Source organism: Hylobates moloch, unplaced genomic scaffold, assembly GCF_009828535.3.
Source record: "Hylobates moloch isolate HMO894 unplaced genomic scaffold, HMol_V3 SCAFFOLD_3, whole genome shotgun sequence".
In the NCBI taxonomy this organism is placed as follows: Eukaryota; Metazoa; Chordata; class Mammalia; order Primates; family Hylobatidae; genus Hylobates; species Hylobates moloch.
The window spans coordinates 7871119-7896727 of NW_026652278.1; the positions used below are offsets into that span (position 1 = coordinate 7871119).

The 25609-nt window shown below is 43.4% G+C and overlaps 1 protein-coding gene and 2 long non-coding RNA genes across 4 annotated transcripts in view; 2 read left to right on the forward strand and 1 right to left on the reverse strand.

Annotated features, from left to right (window-relative positions):
* TEX36 (testis expressed 36) overlaps positions 1-16208 on the forward strand; it is a 101445-nt gene extending 85237 nt beyond the window's left edge. The window contains exon 4 of the mRNA XM_032175490.1: positions 15856-16208. Coding sequence (XP_032031381.1) covers positions 15856-15981 — 126 coding nt within the window. The 3' untranslated portion in view covers positions 15982-16208. The remainder of the gene's footprint in view (positions 1-15855) is intronic.
* On the reverse strand, positions 14376-18346 carry LOC131383013 (uncharacterized). Of its 2 annotated transcripts, none has more exons than XR_009212678.1 (3): positions 18192-18346; positions 16728-16851; positions 14376-14522 (listed from the first exon to the last, which is right to left on the reverse strand). It is a non-coding gene; the product is annotated as an uncharacterized LOC131383013 (long non-coding RNA). The 2 variants fall into 2 exon arrangements; XR_009212679.1 differs by having other exon boundaries at positions 16728-16934.
* A 328-nt stretch (positions 18347-18674) lies between these two features.
* LOC131382998 (uncharacterized) lies at positions 18675-24457 on the forward strand. Its single transcript, XR_009212648.1, has 3 exons — positions 18675-19034; positions 22443-22613; positions 24318-24457. It is a non-coding gene; the product is annotated as an uncharacterized LOC131382998 (long non-coding RNA).
* The last annotated feature ends 1152 nt before the right edge of the window (positions 24458-25609 follow it).

Sequence of the window (25609 nt, forward strand, 5' to 3'; positions counted from 1 at the left end):
TCCCTGAATTCTGTGAGCTGTTCTAACAAAGTAATCAAATGTGAGGAAGGGGGGTTGTGGAACTCCTGACTTATAGCCAGGTGGTTGGAACTATGGGTCACCACCTGGAGCTTGGGACTGGCCTCTCATATGGGAGTGCTGTAGGACTGAGGCCTCGCGCTGAGGGATCTGATGCCATCTCTAGATGGATAGTGTCAAAACTGAATGAAATGATAGGATTTTTTTATTCAGTTGGTGTCTGCTAGAGAATTGCTGGATGTGCAGGGAGGAAACCCAGCATATCTGGTGTCAGAAGCATTGTGTTGAGTGACTGTGTAAGAAAGTAGGAAAAACACTGCCTTCTCCTCTATCTTCTACAGAAATCTAAACATAAAATTCAAGTACCTACACTCTATACAAGCAAAGAAAAAAATATGTTGTATTTGTGAGCATGTAGTTAGAGAGGAGTCGTTACACGGAGGTCAGAACCCACGGGAAGCTCATCAAAGAGAGACTGTGGCTGGTGGCCCTGGTGGCCTAACGCATGTCTGGCTTCATGGGGATGGTCTCCACTTGCCACCCCCAGCCTCGCTTTCCTCATGCCTGCTGTCTTTACCGAAGGTTTTCTCCCAGTGGGAGGGTTTAGGATGCACAAGATACACTCTTCCAAAAAAGTTGGGCATTTCTCCAGGAGCCGGAAAAATAAACCAGTGCTCAAACAGACTGGAAGACAATTTTGTTTTTCCAAGCTCTGAAATAATCAAGATCTCACTGTGTACATGTTTGCAAACAAGCAGGAACAATAAGCACATTCAACATGTAGAGTTTTATTTGCAGTGCTATTGTGCAGGACAATCATTTGTTAGGACTTGATTACGACTGTCACTCTGTGAAAATATTGTTGAGCCTGGGCCCTACTCAGAAATGAACACCCACAGATTTGTGAAACGGAAAGCCCTGTCTTTCCTGTTGGACACTAATGATTCTCATACAAGCAGGGAAGGTCAGTTTCAACAAAGAAAAGTTGACAAGAGCAGACTAAACAAGTTCGTCATGAACCCATCTGCCAATTGATCCTCTGAGTCTGAGGGATATTTCCCTTTAATGTGGCAGCTTCATGAACATGCATGTGTATTATAGCTACACTTTCAAGGCTAAGACTAAGATTTGCTAAAATACAGGAACACTAATTTCCTATTGATTCAAGTAAATTCAGTGTAGAGAGAACCATGGCAGACACGAGGATATTGATCAGTGCGGTTTCCCAGCGTGTGTACACACAGATAGTGAAGCTGAGACAGTTCTAGAGTACTACAGGACACTCCAGGAGGATAGTGTGTGGATCCTGCCAGCTATTGGCTTCCCACTGCGGGAAGATCTTTAAGACAAATCCACGCAGCTTGGGGGCCCTCACTTCTGGGCCTTGGTGGCTCCCAGTTACTAAAGGCAGAGCCAAATGGTAAGGGTTTTGGGGGATTTGGGGACTACATAGAATTTAAACTTTCACCATCCACCAACTGATCTTCCCTCCTGTTGATAGTTGAGAAGAAGTCCAGTAATTAAAATAACATAGATGACATCAAACGCTCATTGAGTGCTTCCCAGATAGGCCAGGCACTATTTTAAATGTTTTACCTTTAGTAACTCACTTTTTCATTCTCAAATTCCAAATGAAATGGATTTCTGTCACTATCATCTAAGACATAGAGAAAGATAATCACTTGTGCATGGCCTCACAGCTGGGTAGAAGGGAGGGAGCTCAGATCCACTCTCATCACTGGGCTATGCTGTCTCCAGGTATAGTACAGTGCAGGCCGGGCCTGTTGTGAGATGATTCACCTTTGGGCCACATGTGGGGAAAAAAATATATCCCATGAACTTTACTCATGTAAACACAACCAAAGAGGAACATTTAAACTGTGCAGCAGAACAACTTTTGGAGCCCTTTTATAACTCCTGATTGCATAATATGTATATATATATATCAATATATAGAATCTCTCTATTGTGTCATGTTTGTGTAAACCACACCCATCCAAAAGATCAACACAAAGTAAATCACATTTCTCCATCAGACAATATTATTCTCATTATAGCCAACTTCAATATAGTGCTTTTTTCCAATGCATTTTCGTAAGCATCATCTTATCTGAGCACTGAGCAGCACTCACTAAGTCAGTACATTATTGACATGGACTTCCACTGGATGGGACTGGTTTTCAGGAAACACTTTTAGCCTAGTAATAATAGTAATAATAATATCTGCTGCAGTTTGAGCTGTAACCCTATAATGTTGTGCTAAAGGCTTTTGTAAAATTTTATTAATCTTTACAAAATATTGCCACTGTGAAGATAGTACTATTATTAGCTGCCCCCCACCTTTTTTTAAGATAAAAGAGAAGGAGGGCCAGGCATGGTGGTTCACATCTGTAATCCCAGCACTTTGGGAGGCCGAGGTGGGAGGATCACCTGGGCCAGGAAGTTGAGATCAGCCTGGGCAACACAGTGAAACCTTGTCTCTACAAAAAAAATTTTTTTAAAACATTAGCTAGGTGTGGTGCCATGCACCTGTAGTCCTAGCTACAGGATAAAGTGGGAGAATTGCTTGAGCCCAGGAGGTGGAGACTGCAGTGATCCGAGATGGTGTCACTGCACTCCAGCCTGTGCGACAGAGCAAGATCCTGTCTCAAATTAAAACAAAAAAAAGTGAGAGAGAGAATGAGGCTGAGAGACATTAATAGACTTGTCCAAGGCCGTATAATGCTAATAAGTGGATTTCCTGCAGACACCTTGCAGACAGGTGATTGTAGTTGTGAAAAAGGAGAACTGCAACTTAATTATGCAGATTTGGAAAAGCAAAATGACGCTCAAAGATGAAGATTGCACAAGAACAATCCAACCAATTGTGATACCGAGATTTTACAAACCACATCACTTCAAAAGATGAGCGTACAGTGAATCATATTTCTTCATCAGACAATATTATTCTGATAATAGCTCAATGTCATAGTGAATTCTTACCAAATGAAAGTTATGCAGTAAATTTTCATATGACTCTACATAAGAGATGCAGAAATCATAAATACAATACTAGATAATTGAGTCTTGCACTATCCCAGAAATGCAAAGATAGTTTAGGATTAGGAAATCTATTAACATAATTTATCATATTATAAGACAAAGAAATAATATATGATTCTTTCAATCTATTCTGGAAATATTTTAATAAAACTCAATACCTAATACTAATCAAATTTACAAAACACTAATGGTATCTCAGTAAACTGGGAATAGAAAGACACTCCTTTAAAACAGTAAAGAGTACCCATCTCAATGTATCAACCAATATCACACTTGTTACTGAAACGCTAGAAGCCTTTCCCTTAAAGTCAGGTATAAGACAAGGGTGGCCACTATCACCCCTATTTTTCAATGCTTTTCTGGAAATTCGGTGTAAAAATATACACACAGAAAAAAGATAAGAATGTTAGAAAGAAGATTCGGATGGTAATTATTTGCAGGTGTTTTAGCTCTTCATCTGAAAAATCCAAGAGGGTCAACAGACAAACTATTAGAATGAAAAGGAGAAGCCAGTGAGTTTGCTGTTTTTAACAAATCTATACGATAAACAATCTCATGAAAATAGGCAAAGAACATAAATGGGTAGTTCTCAGAGAAAAGAAATAGAGATGGTTTTTAAACGTATGGGAAGATGCTGAAAATCATTCTGATATTGTTTGATGTTTTCCTCTCCATATCTCATGTTGAAAGGTACCCCTCAATGTTGGAGGTGGGGCCGAATGGGAGGTGTTTCAATCATGGGGCAGACCCCTCATGAATGGCTTAGTGCCAGCCCTTGGTGATGAGGGACCTCTTGTTCTGTGAGTTCCTGTGAGATTTGGTTGTTGGGTGCCATGGCTCACGCCTGTAATCCCAGCACTTTGGGAGGCCGAGGCGTGTGGGTCACTTGAGGTCAGGAGTTTGAGATGATCCTGGCCAACATGGTGAAACCCCATCTCTACTAAAAATACAAAAAATTAGCCGGGCGTGGTGGCACGTGCCTGTAGTCACAGCTACTCGGGAGGCTGAGGCAGGAGAATCGCTTGAACCCAGGAGGCAGAGGTTTCAGTGAGCCGAGATTGGGCCACAGCACTCCAGCATGGGTGACAGATCAAGATTCCATCTTAAAACAAAACAAAACAAAACAAGAGCCTGGGGCCTCCCACTTCTCTCCCTCTTTCTCCCACTTGCACCACATGCTGCATTGCTTCCCCTTTCACCTCTCACCATGAGTGGAAGCTTCCTGAGGTCTTCACTAGAAGCAGATACCAGCACTCTGCTTCCTGTAGAGCCTGCACAACTGTAAGCCAATTCAATCTCTTGACTTTATAAATTACCTAGCCTCGGGTATTTCTTCAAAGCAATGCAAAAATGGACTAAGGCATATTCACAGTAAGTGAAATCAAATGACAACTACACTGAAATACTTTTAACCAATCACACTTGCAAAGATAGAGAAAGTCAATACCACTCTGAGATGAGGGTGAGGGACTCTTTCGGATATAATCCTTTTGGAATGTAAATTGGTACAACCTCTATGGAGAGCTCTATCCAAATTACAAATATCTGTACCCTTTGACTCATTAATCCATCATCTAAGAGTTTATCCTAGAGATACACTCACATGTGCATGAAGTGATATATTTACAAAGTTACTGCTGTGTTTTTGAAATAGCAAGAGATTAGAAACATTCTAAATGCCAGTCACCAGTGGAATGATTAAATAGATTATGGTATCCATACTAAGATGGAGAATCTAGCTAAAAAACAACAAAAAAGGAATCCTTAGCGGCTAATATGGGATGGTCTCCAAGATACATTGCAAAATGAACAAAAGCAAGGCACAGAAGAACTATTATTTGTTATAGTTATAACAAGAAGGATACATGTGTGTATATGTGTGTGTCTGCTTCATGTGTATAAAGTGTCTCCTTTTTTTTTTGAGACAGAGCTTCGCCCTTGTAGCACAGGCTGCTGTGATCTCGGCTTACTGCAACCTCTACCTCCCGGTTCAAGCAATTCTCTTGCCTCAGCCTCCCGAGTAGCTGGGATGACAGGTGCATGCCACCATGCCTGGCTAATTTTTGTATTTTTAGTAGAGATGTGGGTTCACCACATTGGCCTGGCTGGTCTCGAACTCCTGACTTCAGGTGCTCTGCCAAACTTGGCCTCCAAAGTGTTGGGATTACAGGCATGAGCCGCTCGGCTGGCCTGTATAAAGTGTCTCTAAGGTAAGAAACTGATAGCATTGATTGTTTCCAGGAGTGAGAATATTGGTGGGAGGCTTTTTACTCTACAATTTTTTTAAACTTTAAAAATTTCAACTGTGTAAATTTAATAACCTTTAAAAATTAAATAAAAACATGATAATACAAAACATAAAACCCTTTTTTTCCCAGATGGGGTCTTGGTAAGCTGCCCAGGCTGGCCCCGAACTCCTGAGCTTAAGCCACTCACCTGCCTGAGCCTCTCAGTAGCTGGGACTACAGGAGCACACCACCACACCCAGTGTATTTGTTCTTGTACTGCTGTAAAGAAATACCTGAAACTGGGTAATTTATAAAGAAAAGAGGTTTAATTGGCTCACAGTTCTGTGAGCTGTATAGGCTTGTGCTTCTGGGGAGGCCTCAGGAAACTTACAATTGTGGTGGAAGGCAAAGAAGAAGTAGGCACATCTACATGGCAGGTGCAGAATAGAGAAAGGAGGGAGACACTACACACTTTTAAACAAGCGGATCTTAAGAGGACTCTATCACAAAACAGCACTAGGGGGATGGTGCTAGCCCATTAGAAACCACCTTTCCAATCACCTCCCACCAGGCCCCACCTCCAACACTGGGGATTACAATTCAACATGAGATTTGTGTGGCAACACAAATCCAAACGATATAGCCTGGCAAACCTTTTTTTTTTTTTTTTTTTTTTAACAGGGTCTCACTTTGGTGCCCAGACTGGAGTGCAGTGGTGCAACCTCTGCCTCCTGGATTCAAGCAATCCTCCCCCCTCAGCATCCTGAGTAGCTGGGACTACAAATGTGTGACACCATGCCTGGCTAATATTTTCTTTTTTTTTTTGTATTTTTAGTAGAGACGGGGTTTCACAGTGTTGTCCAGGCTGGTCTCGAACTCCTGGGCTCAAGCGATCTGCCCACCTTGACCTCTCACACTGCTGAAATTACAGGCCTGAGCCACCCTGGCAACCCATTAAGGAATATATTATTGGAATAAGATCCTATTCACAAGAGTCAAAAAGATAAAATAAAATACTAAGGTATAAATATAACAAGAAATGTACAAGACCTGAAAACTACAAGATATATAAAGATATATAATAGTGTCTATCTGGGTTGTTCATTACCTTTGACCCAATGATTTTACTTCTAGGCACTTACACTAAAGAAATAGCATAGATGAGAGTAAGGGTTAACTTATAAAAATGTCTATCCCAACCTTATTTATAAAGATAATACATTGGAAACCAACTAAGTATACAATAATAGGACTGAAACATTTGACTGACTAAATTATGCTATCTACATGTGTATAGGATACAAACTTGTGTGCTTTGTCAGATGCCCCAGACGGCCTCTGTCTCACTGTCATTTGAGCTCTGTGTCCCACCTGCACACGGTTGCCCTCTATTACTGAACTTAGATAAAATGCCACAAGTCAGGGCTTCTGTGCAAACCCAAAGGACTGGACCACACAACTCAGTCCTATGGGACAATTAGCTCCTGCAGGGCAGGGAAGTTTCCAAACCCTCCTAGGGTTCCATGCTAGGTCTGAAAGTAAAACTGACAAAGACAGCTTAACAGCAGAAACGAATCCAAATCATTTAATGAAAGTTTTATGCAACATGGGAGCCTTCCCAAGGAAATGAAGTCCCAAAAGCCTGGGGAAAATGATGGATTTTGATGCGAAGTCTGATGAAAGAAGTGGATAGTTGTAGAGAAACATGACTGTACACAAAAGGGGTAACAAACTGGGTGAGTTGTGTGGGGGAACCCAGAAAGCCCTGTTTGTTTGGATTCTTTTCTCTGTCTCTGTAAGACTTTCCTTCCCTTCTACACATAGGGCAGGACACCTGTCCCATGAGGGCTTTCAGGGGGAAAGAGAGATCAGAGTGACCTTCCCACATTTTATGGCTAGCTTTGGGGTAGAGTTCTAGTTTCTTTGATCCACCTTGGGGGAGAGGATTTTTGTTTTCTATGACAGGCCTTAGGGGAGAAAGGGGAGAAGGTTGAAGAGACCTTCCTTCTGAGGCCTCCCCAAGCTTCTTCAGTTCAAAGGACTCAACACACCAACGTGCCATACTTTGGGGTATTGTCTTCTAAGCCCAAGACACTCCCTCTGGAGGTGACTCTTGACCTGCTGGAAGTGGGAGGCAGGAGGGAATTGGGCAGGTACATCCTCTCCACTTTCTCCCTCTAGGAACTCGTCTATGGTATAGCTCCTCCTCGCAGCCCCTCGGGACACACCTTAAGCCAGGGGATGACTGACCTGCTATGTCTTTGTGCAGTTTGTCATGAGATCTCAGTCAACATAGTGACTCACCACACAGCATTTGTGTTTTTCCTGGTACTTTTCTTTCATTTCTTCTCAAGGTCTCTTCCCAGAGCTTGCACCTCCCAAATAAAGTATCAGCAGGTTAATCCTTGCCTAAGGTTGTATTTTCTAATGGACCCATGTTGAGACATTCATCTGAGCTATTGTTTAAAATGATGTTGAAGACTATCTATGACATGAAGAAACATTTGCACTGGGTCCATGAAACAGCAGATGTTCAAAATGTTAATATGCGTATTAGTCCTCTCAGGCTGCTGTAACAAAATACTACAGGATGGATGAAGTATGTGACAGAAATGTCTTTTCTCACATTTCTGCCCATTGGAAGTCACAGTTGGTTTCTGGTGAGGTCTCTCACCTTGGCTTGTAGACAGCTATCTTCTTGCCGCATTCTTACAGAGGCTTCCTCTGCATATTCAAGGAGAAGGAGAGAGAGAGAGAGAAAAATCTCTGGTGTCTCTGCCTCTTCTTACAAGTACACTACTCCCATTGGATTAGAGCCCCACACTTATGATGTCATTTAACTTTAATTAGCCCCCTAAAGGTTCTGTCTCCAAATATAGTCATCTTGTGGGTAAGGGCTTCAACAGATGAACTGGAGGTAGGAGAAGCATTTCAGATCAATGTTTTTATCCTTGTAAAACACGTAAAGAAAAACTTTGGAAGAAAAATACCAGCATATTAATGGCTGTTAAAATCAGGGGTAGCATTATGAGGATTTTTTATACTCTTATTTCTGAATTATCTACATTTATTAAAAACCCATTTGTATCAGTGATCTGTTGCTGCATTACAGGCCACCCCAAAACTTAGTGGGTTCAAATAACATCCATTTTGTTTGTGGACAGTTTTGTGTGTCAGCAGCTTTGGCTGGGCTCTGCTGGGCAGTGATTCTGCTGGTCTTGCCTGGAGTCTTTCAGGTGGCCCCTAGTCTAGTAGATTTCCTGGGGTTGTTGGGTCCAAGATAGACTCATAACATGGCAGGCATGCCTCTCTCTCGAGGTGGTCTTTCATGTCCACAGTGCCAGCTGGGACTTTTTTTGCATAATGGCAGCAGCTCGAAGAGGACAGGAGTGGAAGCTTTGAAGTCTCTGAGGCCTGCTCTAAGCTCCCACAGTGTCAATCCCTCCACAACCTGTTGTTCAAAGCAAGTCACAGGCCTGACAGATTTGGGGGGTGGATGGGGAAAGATATCTTTTCTGCCTCTCTGGATGGGAGAAGCGGTAAAGTCACAGGATGAAAAGGCTGGAGTACATGGCTGGGAAGAATGAGCAGACTCTTTGCAAATGATCTACCATGCTGTTTTAAAGTCTATGTATCTATATTGAGACAATAATAATGGCTAACGTTTATATAATTATTTTGTGCCAGACTCAAGATTCTATTTGGACTTGAAGGAAAACATTCTAAAAGTATTACATAAGTACTACAGCTGATATTTTTAACCAAAATAGATGAGCTCTTTGCTAGAGTCTGAGTGTGTCCTCTACAATTCACATGCTGAAATTCAATTGCCGGTATGATACTATGGAGAAGTTCTGCCTTTAGGAGGTGATTAAGTCGTGAAGACTCTGCCCTCATGAATGAGATTAATACCTTACAAAAGAGGATCCATCCAGCATTCAGAACAAAAAGAACCTTTGGTTCTTCCACTCTTTCTTTTATGCAAAAACACAGCATTCATTCCCTCTGGAGGAGGACACAGCAGGAGGCTCCATCTTGAAAACACAGACCATGCCCTTACCAGACATTGAACCTGCAGGCACCTTAATTTTGGACTTCCAGCCTCCAGAACTGTGAGAAATAAATTTCTGTTGTTTATAAGTTACCCAGTCTCGGAGATTTTGTTATAGTAGAACTACTGAACTGAGACACTCTTCCTCTCCACCCATTCAAATTAGTGAAATTTACAACGTATGTATCAGGGAAAGTAAACTTCAATTTAGTTCCTGGCTGCTGGACAGATTGTCAGATTTGTGCTAGTGATTAGAAGAATAAATTTCCCACAATTCTGCAATTAAAATCCTAGCAGTTTTGCATTTCTGATTGTGTGGCAGGATAGGACCATCTCCCAGTTTGTTAATATTATTAGATTAGAAAGAAGATGTCCAACATGACTCAGTGTTGTTCTTGAGAAATAATTAGCTACCTAAGTGGAATAGATCTCCATGGAATACAACTATATCTCTTTTATAACATTTAAATTTGGAGGCTTAATTATCTAGTGAAAAATTGTCACTTTAGCACTTTAGTCCATTTGGCTATATATTGACATTATTAAAATGCTTTCCTGGTCTTTATGCAAATTGCCTTTTTTAAAAAACCAATTTATCTCCTAGCAACCCAAAGTGAAATAAGCACTGAAAAATACCACTTCAAGAAGACTTTGGGCCCTTAATCCATGTAAATTCCTGAGGTTTATTTATTGATTGTCTGAATGAACAAATGACAAATTGGTGCCTTTAGGTGTATGCCACTGAATCACTCTCTAAACTAAACTTTCAAGCAGCTAAGTAAGCCGTCAAGTTCACTCAAATAAATGATAAAATCCAGTGCACTTGGCCACCATTTTGGATCTGTAGGCATGCACGCAGCAGAATGGAGCAACCAAACGCAAAGTTAGGTATGTGCATTTGAAAGACATGACCATGCTCTTGAGACTGGGGAAATTGTCTCTTTTTAGGGATGCACCCTGGCCCCGTGGAGCTGGCAGCCACCTCACCTTCCAGAGCCTGAACTTCGTCCTTTGTGAAACGTGCAGAAAACTTGCAGTCTAGAATTTAAGGTTAAGAAGATACAGTTAAATTATGGGAGTGAAAGTGCTTTACAGCTAGACATCACTGAGGTGAAAGTCATGGTTCTTCTTAGGGATGATGCAGCAGTTAGGATACAGGCTGCCAGCCCTGCCTGAGGGCACCACTCCACCCCACCCCTGCGGGATGCTGCTGGCCATCTCTCTGAGCACGTTCCTTGGCTTTCTCACTCCCTTGGCCTTGCCATGGGAAGGCGCTCAGATTCGCTTCCTCCAGCTGGCTGAGTTGGGAAAACCACCCCGTCCCCGAGGTCTGGTGAGAGCCCCTGCTTACCCCTGAAGACCATGCGTCACTGTGGCCTTGTATGAGTGGAGCTCAGCCTCCTCCTCTCACTGCTGCCTCTGTGGCTGAAGCCAAACTCTGCTCAACTGCAGGCTCCTTTGGGTGGGAGGACAGACAGTTACCTACCTTCTACAGAGATATGCCCAGTTCATGCCGTCTGGGCCTCAATTATTTCCATGGGTTGGGAGGTGTGAGCTCAGATAAGGTTGAGAGACTACCACCCTACATCCCCCAGTGACCACTTCTCTCAAAATCCCAGGGTTGAGTGACTTACACACCTTCTCTGTTTCATGATTCTTTGTTTGAGAATGATAGGATTTAATTCAATCACACGACCTTAGGGGGGAAAAAGGCAGAGACTGAACTGGCTTTAGGGAAGACCCACAGACAGGCCATTCCTGATTAGTTTGGGTTCCCTAAAAGCTGACTCCAAGACAAGTAGGTGAGTGCAGGTAGTTTACTTAAAAGGTGTTTCCAGAAAGTCCTTGTAAGGACGTGGGGGAAAAGTGGGACAGGAAATTGAGAATACCCAGGAGGATATGCCCGAGTGGGGAGTTACCCAGGAGGATGTGCCCAAGGGGTGAGTTGCCTAGGAGGATGTGCCCGAGGGGCGAGTTGCCCAGGAGGATGTGCCTGGGAGGATGAGTTACCCAGGAAGATGTGCCTGAGTGGTGAGTTATGCTAGGGGCAACAGGGCCTTTCCGGCAGGGACCCTCTGAGAAGCCATCACATCAGCCTCAGAATCTTCTCGGTACTAGAACGGGAGGCTGGGAGTGTTTGTCAATCAACTCCCTTCCCCGACTGAGGGTTGTTCCTGGGAACCTAAATCTCCCTGTTTGGGGTGTGCCTGGTTGCATCAGAGCCAGAACAAGGTGGAGAAAGGCCTCAGGCAGAGGGGAAACTTGTGGGGACTTGAGATGGGAGGGAAGCTGTCCCTTGGCTGCTGCTGCTAGAGAACTCAGGTGGACCAGGGCTATGGAGTGGGCACCAACACATTCTGCTCTGAACACAAATGTCCTTGGGACTCCTTTGTCTGTGTCTGCTGGTTTTTTCACTCTCTCTGATAGCAAGTGGGCTTTCTTCAGGGTGCTCCATCTCAGGCCACTCTGGGCTGAGTTCTTTAGACACGATAGAGGACTCTTCCCTTCCAGCTCCAGGCGGGAAAGTCCCAGGGAAGGACTCTAATGGGCCTAGTTGGGTCATGTGACCATCCCTATGCCAATCATGGTAGTCAGGGTGATGGAAGATTATGACTGGGCCAGGATGGGTCATTTCCTTACCCATGGTCAGAGGGATGGGGCCTGTAACTGGAAGTGGGAGGCTAAGGCCAGTAGAAGCTTGCACCCTTTCTGGTCATTGGATTTTGACCAGGACCAGCCAGCCCACCTAGAGGGCTTCAGTAATGTGGGCCCTTGGTGACAAGGGTTTGGGGTCTGATCCCTTCCCTCTCAGAAGCTTCTGGGACCTAAGTTTATGTTTTCTCTTTTCTTCCCTCCAGCAGTCTTCAAGCTCAAAGATTTCTTTCCTCTCCTTTACCCCTCCAGGCACTGGGACAGGCAGGAAGCCACTTAAATCTCATAGGCCTGTCTAGCTGGGTGTATTTTATGGTATTCTGGGAAAACTCTCCTCTTGCATTTATCAGGCATGAATAAAACTGGAGAAAAGCTTTTGACAAAGGGTACTACCACAAAAGAGCAAATGGAGAGTTTTTAAATATTTTTCACACCTTAGGGCACTTGACATTTTAGTTAGAGTTGTGCTTTTGCTTTCCTGTACTAGAAATAAGACTTTCACTTGTCTGACTTTAATGAATGTTAAAGGGATCCTTTCATGGCTTAAAGACAAGTCCAATGTGCAAGAAACTAGTGGTAAAAACCAAGCAACCATTGGTTGGAGAGAAGCTGATACTCCAAAATATCCTCTTCCATGTCTAATAATACAGACCATGCCTTTTCAGAATTGCATGTTCATTCAATCCTTTATTCAACTAATATTTATTAAGTACCCAACAGGTACTTTCTAAATCATGTTGACCAAGATCTAACAACATTCTTGTTTTCAAGAAGCTTACTTCAAATTGGGGAGACTGTATTAGTCCATTTTCACATTGTGCTGAAGCACTACCCGAGACTAGGTAATTTATAAAGAAAGGAGGTTTAATTTCCTCACAGTTCCACAGGCTGTACGGGAAGCATGGCTGGGGAGGCCTCAGGAAACTTACAATCATGGTGGAAGGTGAAGGGGAAGCAGGCATGTCTTACATGGCCAGAGAAGGAGGAAAAGAACAAAAGGGAAGGTGCCACACACTTTTAAACAACCAGGTCTCAGGAGAATTCACTCACTATCATGAGAACAGCAAGGAGGAAATCCACCCCCATGATCCAATCACCTCCCATCATGACCCTCCTCGAACAATGGGAATTACAATTCGACATGAAATTTGGGCAGGGACACCAATCCAAACCAAATCAGAGCAAGAAGATGGGAATGCAGGAATGAGAAAGCAAGTGACATGATTTGGCTGTGTCCCCACCCAAAATCTCATCTTGAATTGTAATCCAAATTGTAATCCCCACGTGTTGGGTGAGGGGCTTCATGGGAGGTGATTAGACCATGGGGGCAGTTCCGCCATGCTGTTCTCATGATAGTCAGTGAATTCTCATGAGACCTGGTGGTTTTATAAGGGGCTTTGCCCCCCTTCCCACTGCATTTTTCCTTCCTGCTGCCTTGGGAGGAAGGACATGTTTGCTTCCTCTTTCACCATGATTGTAAGTTTCCTGAGGCCTTCCCAGCCATAAGGAACTGTGAATCAAGCCTCTTTTCTTTATAAAGTACCCAGTCTCAGGCAGTTATTTATAGCAGCGTGAGAACGGACTAATACGGCAAGCTTCCTTCCAAGAATGAGTGTGCCAGAAATGAAGTAAAGCAGAAGCTATTCAGGGAAGCCTCACCAAGGAAGGCATTTTTGAGTCAATATCTGAAAAATCAGGAGTCCTTTGTGTAATGAGTTGGGGAGGAAACAGAGGCATGAGCATGTGCCAAGGCCCTGAGGCAGAAACCTGTTTGGGGGCTTCAAGAACTAGGAAGGAGGCATGGGCGGCCAGGGCACAGCATGTGGGGAAAGGTAGAGGTGGGTCAGAAAGGGAGTCCATCAGCAGGGCTGCAAATGAGGGTTTTGGTGTCAGGGCAACAAGAAGCCACTGAGGGCTGTGAGCAGGGGATTGGCACAGGAGGGTTTGGTTTTTGAAAGGTTGCTCTCACTCCTGTGGGGATAATGGCTGAAGGGACCACAGTAGTCTAGGCATGAGATGGGGTGATCTGGCCATGGGTGTAGCAGATGAGATTCTAGAGGTAGAGCCACAGAATGTTTATGTACTGGACAGACAGGATGGAAAATGAGAGGAGGAGGGATGACAAGGTTCCCCACCTTCCCTTGGCTCTGTTCTTCAGGGACAGCAGAGCCCGCTTAAAGCTGGGTAAGCCCATAGTCAAATGAACTCTTTTCTGAGTCATTGAAAATACCTGGGTCCTGTCCACGTTATCTTGGGAAAAAAGAAAATTCAAGTCAAAGAATGACAGAAAATTCAGTTCTGTTAACTGACGACAATTTAATTCCAGTGGAAATGTCATTCCTGTGCCAGCAAACAAGCTCTACTCAATCACTATCCTTGTGTGACCCAGGGATTTATTCTCATCATCGATAGTAGTCAAGTTGAGCTAAACCAGAATTCCATTTTGATGTGAATTTCAATTAAGCAGCTCAAGCCTGTGGGTTTGGATCCACGTATTATCAGCAGCTCTCAGAACAGCATCCTCTCCTCACCTGTAGCAGAAAGTGCTTTTAGAAAACCTGTTATCGCCCACGACCCACAGTAAATCCATAGGTTCTCTGGGAAATTACTCTTTCCCTGCAGTGGGCTGTGGCAGGAGACCACCCCTCCCCACTAGCATTCAAGGCTGTCCAGTGGACTCAGTTATTTAAAAAATGGGGAAAAATAGATTTAATGATTAATGACTATAATGCTGATAAATATAGCCATTTCAAGGCATGCTCTCATAGAATATGACATTTGTTTATTTCAGCAGCCCTGTGAGGGTCACCAAGACCTGCCCTTTTTAATCTTTCTTTCTCCTCTCTTTGCTCACATTCCCCTGGAAACCAAAAAAAGTCAGTACTCCTTCCAGTTATTTGTGCAATCTACAAACTTTTTCTGCCAAAGAGCTGAGTAGGAAAGGAAGTGAATTGTGCAGGGAACAGAGTCAAAGGAAATAACATGAGAAAATCCTTCTGTTATAATTTTAAGTAAAAAGAGCAGGATGCAAAATTGTCTATACAATATGGCAGGACTATATTAAACACTTACATGTGCCTGGAGAAAAAAGACTTGGAGGAAATACTCTATCGTGTTAATTACAGTTGTTTGGAGATGACAGGATTATGGGTGATGTTTTCACTCCACATTTTAAATTATTTTTTATGATTTAAAATAATGAATACTTATATTCAATTTTTTTGTGTGTGTTCTTTTTTTGAGACAGAGTCTCACTCTGTACCCCAGGCTGGAGTGCACTGGTGCAATCTCAGCTCAATGCAACCTCTGCCTCCCAGGCTAAAGTGATGCTCCCACCTCAAGCCTTCTGAGCAGCTGGGATTCCAAGCGTGCGCCACCATGCCTGGCTAATTTTTTGTATTTTTAGTAGAGAGAGGGTTTCGCCATGTTTCCCAGGCTGGTCTCCAACTCCTGGGCTCAAGCAATCCTCCTGCCTCCACCGCCCAAAGTGCTGGAATTACAGGCTTGAGCCACTGCACCCAGCCTGATATTTACTGTTTTGTCCATGCAGAAGAGCACCTGAGACCTCCTGGAAAACCTCCTGCCTGGTTTCAACCCTGTGCGTCTGCTGAGGGCTGCCCCTCGTTGTACCCCATCCTTCCAGTTGGAGAGATAGACCCAACTGAGCCAGTAATAACATCCCATTCCCTTGCCCCAGTTCATGGATGGGCCTAGGGCTCAGGCTAAGTCTCACTATATCCTTCTCTGGGGTGTTTTTAAAGCTTGGGCAGGGAGAATAAGGCCCCCTTTCCTCTCTGATTGCTGAACTATGAGGATTTAAGCACACAACTACTCATGGTTATACATCCTCCCTCTTCCTCACAGGAAGGAATGACAGCAACGGACCCACAGGGAGAACCAGACAAGAGACAAGAGTTCTATGAGCCGGTGAGGACCCAGTCCATTCCTCATCCAGGCCTGAGAACTAATGCACCCCTCCTCGCAGTGTGAGCTCTTTGGTAGCAAGTTTCTGTCACCCATTCCCCAGAGTCCTGACTAATAGAATGTGTATTAGTTGGGAAGAAAAGGACCTTTTGTCTTAGCCTAGCTGGTTAGTCACCGCCAGGATTTATTCAGTATTCTTGGAAAAATAAATTTCCAGCTATGGAGAAATCCTCTTATTCTGCTTGCCTGTGTGGTCACAAGTATTAATAGGGCTGTCTCCCTGGCAGGAAGAATGATCTGTCTAACGGTCTTTTTTGTTTGCCCTCTTAAGCCAGTGAGATGATGTTTGTCTTGTTGTTTCACTCTCAGAGTAAATGTATAAACCCTAAAAGTCAGATAGGACCACTCTGCCCCTGACAGAGCATCTTTTGGAGTTGTTTGAGAGCATCTCAAAAGGAGTACCCTCATCAGTAATCCCAAAGGGTAACTGCCCCGATGGATGTGAAGTTTACTCAATGTCGTGCAAACAGAAACTGTCCAGTGTAGACACTGTGAGTCCTCTACAGAAAAACACACAGCTCTTTACACATGCAGGGCCCATCCCATGCAGCGAGAGCGTGTCTGAACTTTGCGTTGTCCTGACTGTCCTTCAGGCAGAGTGATCCAGGAGTCAGGGGAGCAGGAAGGACCCAGAGGGACTCAAGAACTGGGGGCACGGTGTGGCTGGCCCAGGGAGGAGGTGGGCAGGCCCCGGCTCCATGAAAGATGGGTGTGCCATGGCTCCTCCACAGTTACCACGTGGAGGTACTCACGTGGTCATCCAAGACTCAGGGACTGTCTCTTAGTATTGTGGCTCTGAAAGATAGGTCCAGGCTGGGGCTGGAGCTACAGAGAGGAGGAGCTGCTCACGTTGAAGGCTGGGGTGCAGGGCTGGCTCTGATGTAGCAGTGGATTAAGAGGTTGAGGCAGGAAAATTGAGGTACCAGTCTGTCCATTCATGCACCCATCCATTTATCCATCTAGCCACCCACAAAAATATTCTGAGCATCACAAGCCAGGCACCATGTCAGGCACTGGCAGTACAACACCAAATTAGATGGGTAGCCCCTGACCTCAAGGAACTTGCAGTCCGGTCACGAACAAAGACGAGGAAGTGGCAAGTGTGCTATAGGAAAATGGAGTCTCTAGCGGGTTGCCGCCCATTGAAGGAGTTAGGTGGGAATGGCTCTGAGCCAAGTCCTGATGGGGAGTAGGAGGTAAGGGAGGAGATGGCAAAGGCAGTGAGAGGTGGGGGAAGCACGAAAGGCAGCCTTGGTTGAGGAAACAGCATGTTCAAAGGCCTAGAGGCCAGACGTGGAAGAAAGGGGCTTCAGGATGGCTGGGGCATAGAGTGTGGGCAGAGGAGTCTCGAAAGATGAGAGAACGGGTTGGGGAGGTGGGCAGGCCTCGTGTTTAAAGATTTGTAAGCTAGGTTTAAGAGGGCTTTTTTGTTTTGTTTTGTTTTGTTTTTGTTTTTTTTACACAAGATCTCACTCAGTTGCCCAGGCTGGAGTGCGGTGGCGCCATCAGAGCTCACTGCAGCCTTGAACTTCTGGGCTTAACCAATCCTCTCACATAGTTAGGACTACTAGCATGCATCACCATGCCTGGCTAATTTTTTAAAAATGTTTTGAGATGAGATCTCATTGTGTTGCTCAGGGTGGTCTTGAACTTCTGAGCTCAAGCAATCCTCTTGCCTCCACCTCCCAAAGTGCTGGGATTTCAGGGGGGAGCCACTGTGCTTGGCCTGAGTGTGGTCTTTCTGGTGAGAGCAGTGGAGCGACATGAAAGGTTTTTCAGCAGAGAATTGTCAGGTCTGGGTTTAAGAACAACCCTGGCTGCTATACACAGGACGAAATGGAGGAAGGGAGACTGCAGGGTGGGAGAAGCTTGCCTGTGCCCGCTCCTCCCTTTCGGCCCACCATCACCTTCGCCCCTATCCAATTCTAGAGCCGAGTTCTTGGTGTGGGAGAAATCCTCCCTACAGAGAAGCAGAGGTCATATCGGTGCTGTTCCCTGTTCTGCGTCCCCAGCTGGGCACTACGCCTGGCACTAGGAGGTGGGAAACAAACATCCGTTCCCCGATGAACGGCCACCTGAATCAATCTGTAGGAATCCATGTTTTGCCTTAAATCTCAGCGTCGTCCATTCCTAGCTATGGGGCCTTAGTCTCGCTACCAAGTCCTTCCATGTCTCCGTTTCCTCACCTGTACAGTGGTAGGAATTATTTTACTTACCTCATACGTTTGTTGGGAGGATTGAATTACATAAAACACGTAAGGCCCATGCCCGGCACCCGGTAAGTGTTAATATTCTTGGGCTGTGGAGGTTCCTTTGCCAGGTGACAGAAGTGGAAGCCCCTTCCTCTCAGTCAGGGCCAGCACAGCCAGGGTTGGGAAGGTGTGGGAGGTGGAATAATGGCCCCTTGAAGATGTCACAACCTAGTCCCTAGAGCCTGTGAATATGCTATGACACAGGACAATGAAGGTTGCAGATGGCATTACGGTTGCCAACCGTTCCCTCAGAGTTCTATGGGGAGAGTTTCCTGGATCATCCAGGTGCTCTCAAAGTCATCAGAGGGGTCCCCGTGAGTAGAAGAGGGAGGCAGGAAAGAGCCACCGTCAGGTGACATGGGAATGACTCAACCTGCCAGTGCTGGTTTTGAAGATCCAGGGAGGGGCCACTGCCAAGGAATGAAGCAGTTTCTAGAAGCCTGAAAAGCCAAGAGCACAGATGCACCCTCGAGGCCCCAGAAAGAAGCAGTCCTGCCAACACCATGACCCTCGCTCAGGGAGACCCGGTTTGGACATCCACCCTCTGGAACTGTGAGATGATACATTTGTGTTGTTTTAAGCCACTAAGTCTGTGGGAATCTGTTACAGCAGTGACAGAAAATCAATAAGAAGAGAAGGTCCCAAACCCGTAGATGTGGGGAGCCAGGGCAAGACACCAAGGCTGAACGCTGGCTGCAGGGCCCACCTTGGGGAAGCTTGGGGGAGCCACTCCTCCCTCACGGCAGCCATGGCATTCAGGGGAGCTGTCAGTCACCGGGCTTGGAGCACACAGCTGCACTTCTGGAGGTACGCATGGGGTCCCTGGGATTACTGAACCGAGGCTGGGGAGAGAGGGAGGCCCTCTTGGGTGACACAAGCGGTCCACATGGGAGGTAGGTGGTGGTGGTGACCATACTCCCAACAACATCCTGCTACACGGGGCTTCTGGCAGGAGCCATCAGCAGGCAGGAGGGCAGCAGAGGAGTCGGGGCAGGTGCCGAGCAGCCCCTCAGCAGCCCCAGCCCCTGGGGGTCTGCAGGGAAGTACAATGCTTGGTGCCCCCCTAACCCCCACTTCCTCCCAGCTGCTGAGTTAAAACCAAAGGGTGAAGAGAAATGAAAGTGTTGCAAAAGTTCCAGGAGCGACGGTGGATGAGCCTGGCTTGAAATGTCTGTCGATGGGTACAAGAAGGCCAACTCCTGACATTGGTGGGGCCCAGCACATGAGTGTATGCTAAAAACAAATGTGTTAAATATGGTAAAAATATGTTTGTAGTTTGGACATGACAGAAAGTTGGCAGAATTTCAAAGATAACTAAATTCAATTATTATTGTGTATGTTTAAGCATTTTACTGATGGCTCGGTGATGGATTGGTAATAAAACTGAGATGCATAACTCATAAATTATATACTTATTCCATAAAATTTATATTTCTCATTTTTATTTCAGTAAAATCACTAATTATCTTGTTATAATAAAGATTTCCATATAATTTACATGTCACATGGAATAATGCCAAATTAGACAACATTTCTTGAGTTATCATAGTTCTTAGTTTTTTATTAACTTCAAATTGAAGCAGTAGCTGCTGGAGTCATCAATAAACTTCTTCCAGTAATACTTAGATGCCAAAATAGACCATGAATTTTACATATCACGTTCACATATTATAATAGAATCACATATGATAAATTATTGCAGAAAATGTTATAAATTATTATAATTTTGTCGTGTATACAATAATCATGTGTTTAGCAATTTTAGCCGTCTCTTAAAGCAGTGTCTACATTGATTTAATATTTCTCAATTTCTTCTTTCAAATTTTTCAATGCTGGGATATTATGAAGAAAGCTGAAAATGTCAGTAAATTGCTCAATTTTTTCATATCCCTACTCAACTAAGACTCTTCCCTGGTCCACAGTACCCCCAAAATTATCTAAGGAAAATTCATTTGGGAATTATTTTTATGTAGTTCTTCTTCACAGTGACTCAATTATTTTTGTTTCCTTGTTCTAATTTCTTTACATTTTATTGGAATGTCACACATTTTACATGTATTTTCTTTTGATTTACAAAGCTCTTTCTTTAAAATTTCAGAAAATTCATTTTGATATTTAAAAAATGAGGTAGCCACACTTAAATTATTTTTTCTTTTGAAAGCTTCTGATAATATAATTGAGAGCAAGCAACAACGTATACCAAAAGATTATGGATAGTGCAAATTCGAAGTAAATTTAATTTTCTATTCATGCACTTTTTTTGTAGATCTTCTGTTACTTTGCCTAACTCTTCTCCTGTCTTGTTTAAATGAAATCTAATTCCTTGAACAGCATTTAGTTGGCATTCCCATCATATGCTGAGAGAGCTTGTAAGGTCAGATTGGATATATATTTCATGAAGATGTTCCCTCTTTGGGTGGGTCCAGAAACTACCCTTCAGACATGCTTAATTGTTCGGAAAGTTGCATCACCACAGGTCAAATTGAGACCACGTGTCCTAGCAACAGATTTATACTATGGGCTCTACAGTGGATGCTGCTGAATTTTCTGCCAAAATTCTGGCCTATACACCTTTTCCTTTACCAAGTATGTTCCTGCCATTTTCATAGACTTAGCTTCACAATCTTTTAACTTAATTCCTAAAATTGCAAGTTATCTTTCCAGTTCCTCATTTAAATCAAAACCTGTACTTCTAGGTGTGGAGACAATGTAATATGTTCTTGTTTTATTCTTCAACAATACATATCATAAATGTTAGTTGTTCAACATGATCTTTGTCCCTGTTACCATCTAATTGCATTGAGTAATATTTACTTACTTTTGTGTCTTATGTATGATTTATTCTCTCACTCTATTACCTACTAAATTAGTAATCTCATTTTGAATTATTCATCCTAGATAGTGGTTGTTTTATTACTTTTATTCATGTTACATTTTTGGCCATTCTAGCATAAAAATTGGAGTTATTTCTATTAAGCCTAGAATTCTTTTATTGCTTCTGTGAATATGGTGCTTGTTAATACTGTGAAAAGCATCATTACTCTTGGTTACATATTGGACCCCTAATTCTTTTTCAGAACATCACAACAATGTTCTAAACTGCTGTGCACTTATCATTGTTGAATATTATTGGGGGTTTGGCCTATTTTTAAATTTCTAGTATTTGCATGTGTATTTTTTTTACGTGTGTGAATGACATTTTGTGTTATTTTAATTAAAAATCCAAATGTTTCTGGTCAAAAATAACTTATTTGGCCAAAACTCATCTGGAAATTTGGTGTGAATCACGCAACCCATATAATCAAAAAGTTCAAGTTTCACTTTGAAATATGAAAACCTGTCTCTAGAAGTTCTTTTTCCCCTTCTAAAGGGCAGGCCGGAGTTGCACTCCTGAGTTGTGAATTGGTTATGAACAATCCTCTTTTTCATTCTCATTGCTCTGAGCACTAATTAAATCTTCATGTACTGAAGAATGTGAGGTTCCAGGGATTTCATCGACCTCTTGAAGTTGTGAATTTGATGAGAATCATTTTCTTGCTCATTTATCTTGCTTTGATTCATAATTAAAACTTTATTAAATGTAGCAGTTGTAATGTCTTACTAGCAAATTTTATGTGTCTCATGCTTTTGTATAAGACTTCTCACTTTTATTATATCAGTTTTACAAAATTTAAGCAAGCCATTTCTTTGAATGTATTATAGGTTTTTTTTCTTTTTAGTTTTTTTCTTTTTGAGTTCTACTATTTTTATTCCTGTCATGATCTTGCCTTATATTTATTCTCGGTCATTTAAACACCAAAAATAGAATGTAATTGTCTTTGAAGAAAAAACAATTTAAATATATTTGTATTAAAAAGCAAATGTGAAAAAATAAAATAAAATAAAAAGCAAATGTCACAAGAAATGTTATTTTTATATTTTTAAATATTACTTTTAAGAGATGTTAAATTTTAAAATTAAAGAAAAAACAGCATCAACAAATATAAAAAATGAAACATTTTTAAGAAATAAAATTTTTAATTGAGTTTTGAAAATTTAGCTCTATCTTATTGAATAGTTTACGATGACAGGATTATTTCCAATTCCAGTGTTCAATGGCCATCTAGTTGTGCATGTAGGAGTTGGTACCAGGCTTCATGCATGTCATAGCTAGATCCACATACATGCAAATTTAAGAGTAATAGAATTATTTAACTGTTGAAAAATATTCTTCAGATATTAGATGCAACTGTTGCAAATTATGCACTAATTCTTCAGGACTTCTGCGCCACAAATTAGAATATGAAGAGACAGAAGAAAATAGACTCCCAGCACCACAGAGAAAAAATGCTTCATTATGTGAGAGTCTATTTTGTTTGCCTGATCTCAGAAGATGGAGTTGATAAGGTAATTAATTAGTGATTTATCTTACCTAAGCACTTCTACTGCTCAGGTCCTCCCTGATTCTGAAGCAGTGTTTGTTTTTGACACGTGCAGGTACAACTCACAAACCTTTGTGGCATTCAGGCTCAGTTACTTTTTGTTTCAAGGAATAGAGCAAGAGATGTAGAGAAGTGTTTCCCTGGGACCTCAGCTATGTTAGTCACCTGAGTAAATGTTTAAGGTGGCAGGTGGCACTATGCCAGCATTACCTGTCAGATCCCATGGGACAGAGTCACCTGTGTATTTTTTGAGAAGGATTCTTGCTCTGTCACTCAGGCTGGAGTGCAGTGGCATGATCTCAGCTCACTGCAACCTCTGCCTCCCAAGTTCAAGCGATTCTTCTGCGTCAGCCTCCCTAGTAGCTGGGACTACAGGCGCGCGCCACCACACCTGGCTATTTTTTGTATTTTTAGTAGAAATGGGGTTTCACCATATTGGCCAGGTCAGTCTTGAACTCCTGACCTTGTGATTCGCCCACCTCGGCATCCCAAAGTGCTGGGATTACAGGTGTGAGCCACTGTGCCTGGTTCACCTGTGTATGTTTTTCTTTTTTGAGATGGGTCTCGCTCTGTCACCCAGGCTGGAGTGCAGTGGTGTGATCTCAGTTCACTGCAAGCTCCGCCTCCTGGGTTCATGTCATTCTCCTGCCTCAGCCTCCCGAGTAGCTGGGACTACAGGCGCATGCCACCACACCTGGCTATTTTTTGTATTTTTAGTAGAGACAGGGTTTCACCGTGTTAGCCAGGATGGTCTTGATCTCCTGACCTTGTGATCCGCCCTCCTCAGCCTCCCAAAGTGCTGGGATTACAGGTGTGAGCCACTGCACCCGGCCCCTGTGTATTTTTTAAAACATTCATTGTGTGTATTTGTGATATGCAGAACCCTCAGAATTTCAGAACCTAGGACAGAGGTTCCTCTTGTTTGGAACTAAGGGTAGAACCAACGTTTAAATATTTTTGAATATTGTAAATGAAGAGATTTGGGAAACAAGGGTTTTAGTCCATCTACCCATCCATCCATTTATTCAAATACATTTTTTTTTAGTACCTCCTATGTACTAGGTACTATGCTAGGTGCTAGGGTCACAGACTGGGAGCATTGGGAACCCTTTTGTAGAAGAAAATAGAGAAAGCTATACTGGATGGGACAACATTAAAGCTGGTCTTGAAGAGTCAGTGATCACCAAGGGAGAAGAGAGAGAAAAACAGACGAGAGGGAACGGTCTGTACAAAGGCACAGATTCATGAAAGGGCTTTAATGTCTAGGTTTGAACATGTCTGACGGGCCAAGTTTCAACGAGCCCAGAACACATCATATGTCTAGAGAGGAGCCTAGTTTTGAGTGGTCTTGTTGCCACGTTAAGGAGTTTATATAATTTATCCTATAGGCATTGAAACGAGAGAGTTCCTTGACCCCTTTGCAGGACTTGCAACAGGGGTGTGGCTCATTTGCTTGGCCCGTGGTGTGCTCAAACCCTTTTCTGGAGAGGGAGCATGCAGACAGGCAGGTGCAGGAGCCAGGGTGAGCACTTTTGGGCTCTGGCCCCACGGTAGCATCTAGAGTGTGTTACAATTAATGCTCTTAGCAGTTGCTGTTGACAAATGACTAAGTGTTAAACCAGCTCAGTGGAGAGTCAGGGTGACAGCCTTTTATACCCTACCTTCTTAGTACCTAGGTCTTTGCCCGGCATCCAGGAAGAATGAGATCACTCGGACTTGGAGGATGGTGAATGTGGTGATTTTACTGAGCAATGGAGGTGGCTCTCAGCGGGATGGATGGGGAGCTGGAAAGGAGATGGACTCCAGGGGGGAGATAATCTTCCAGTCCATCTCCAGCCCAATATTCAGACGCAACTTCTCCTCTCTCCTTCTCTGCCTCACTGCCCTGCAGCTCTTCTGCTCTTCTTTTTTTCTGCTCATGGAGCTTGGGGTTTATATGGACACATGATAGGGGTGTGGTGAGCCAGAGTGGTCTTGGAGAAGGCAACATTTGGGCGTGAAAACAGGAAAGCCTGTTCCCATTTAGGGCCGTGGTTTCCAGACTTGGGGGCGGGGCCTTTGCCGGGGAAACGCCCTTCTGCTTCCTGTCCGTATCAGCATGCATGTGATGTGATCATCATGTGCACAGTTTTAGGAAGGGAACTCTTTTCCTCTACTCTCTTAGGTTTTGTATTGAAGGCCTGAAAATTAAACTGAAAAAAAAAAAAGACAACATAGCGAGAGAAAAAAACCCTCAGATTTAATTACATACGTATGTGTGGGAGTTCACAGAGAAATGTGACCCAAGGAAGCAGTTAGAATTTGGGGCTTATGTACCATCTTAACAGGGGAAGGGGCACCTCTGGGAGAAATGACTTCTTAGACGAAGGGGAGAAGGGTCACTTATGGAAAAACAATTGTCTTTTTGGAAAAATAAATATGCTCTTGGGAGAAAAGATGAGAGATATGATGGTTTTGTGAAGTTTGTTTAGGATGTAAACCAAAAATAAAATTCAAACGCCTCCCAGCCCCCCAGTTCAGGCCATGACGGGAACTGGGGGTCAAACATGCTTAACTATACCCCTCCAGCATTACCATCAATATGGACCGTAAGTCTAACAAGAAACATTTACAATCTATTCTCCCTGAAGCCTGCTACCTGGAGGCTGCACAATAAAACCTTGATCTCCACAACCCTTTATCTTAACCCATATATTCCTTTCTACTGACAATAGCTTTTTCAACCAATTGCCAATCAGAATATATTTAAATCTACCTATGACCCGGAAGTGCCCTGCTCCTTTTGAGTTGTCCCACCCTTCCAGATCAAACCACTGTAAACCTTACATGTATTGATTGATGTCTCATGTCTCCCTACCATACATAAAAGCAAACTGTACCCCAACCATCTTGAGCATGTGTCTGCAGGACCTCCTGGGGCTGTGTCAAGGCGGGGACCTTACCCTTGGCAAAATAAAGTTA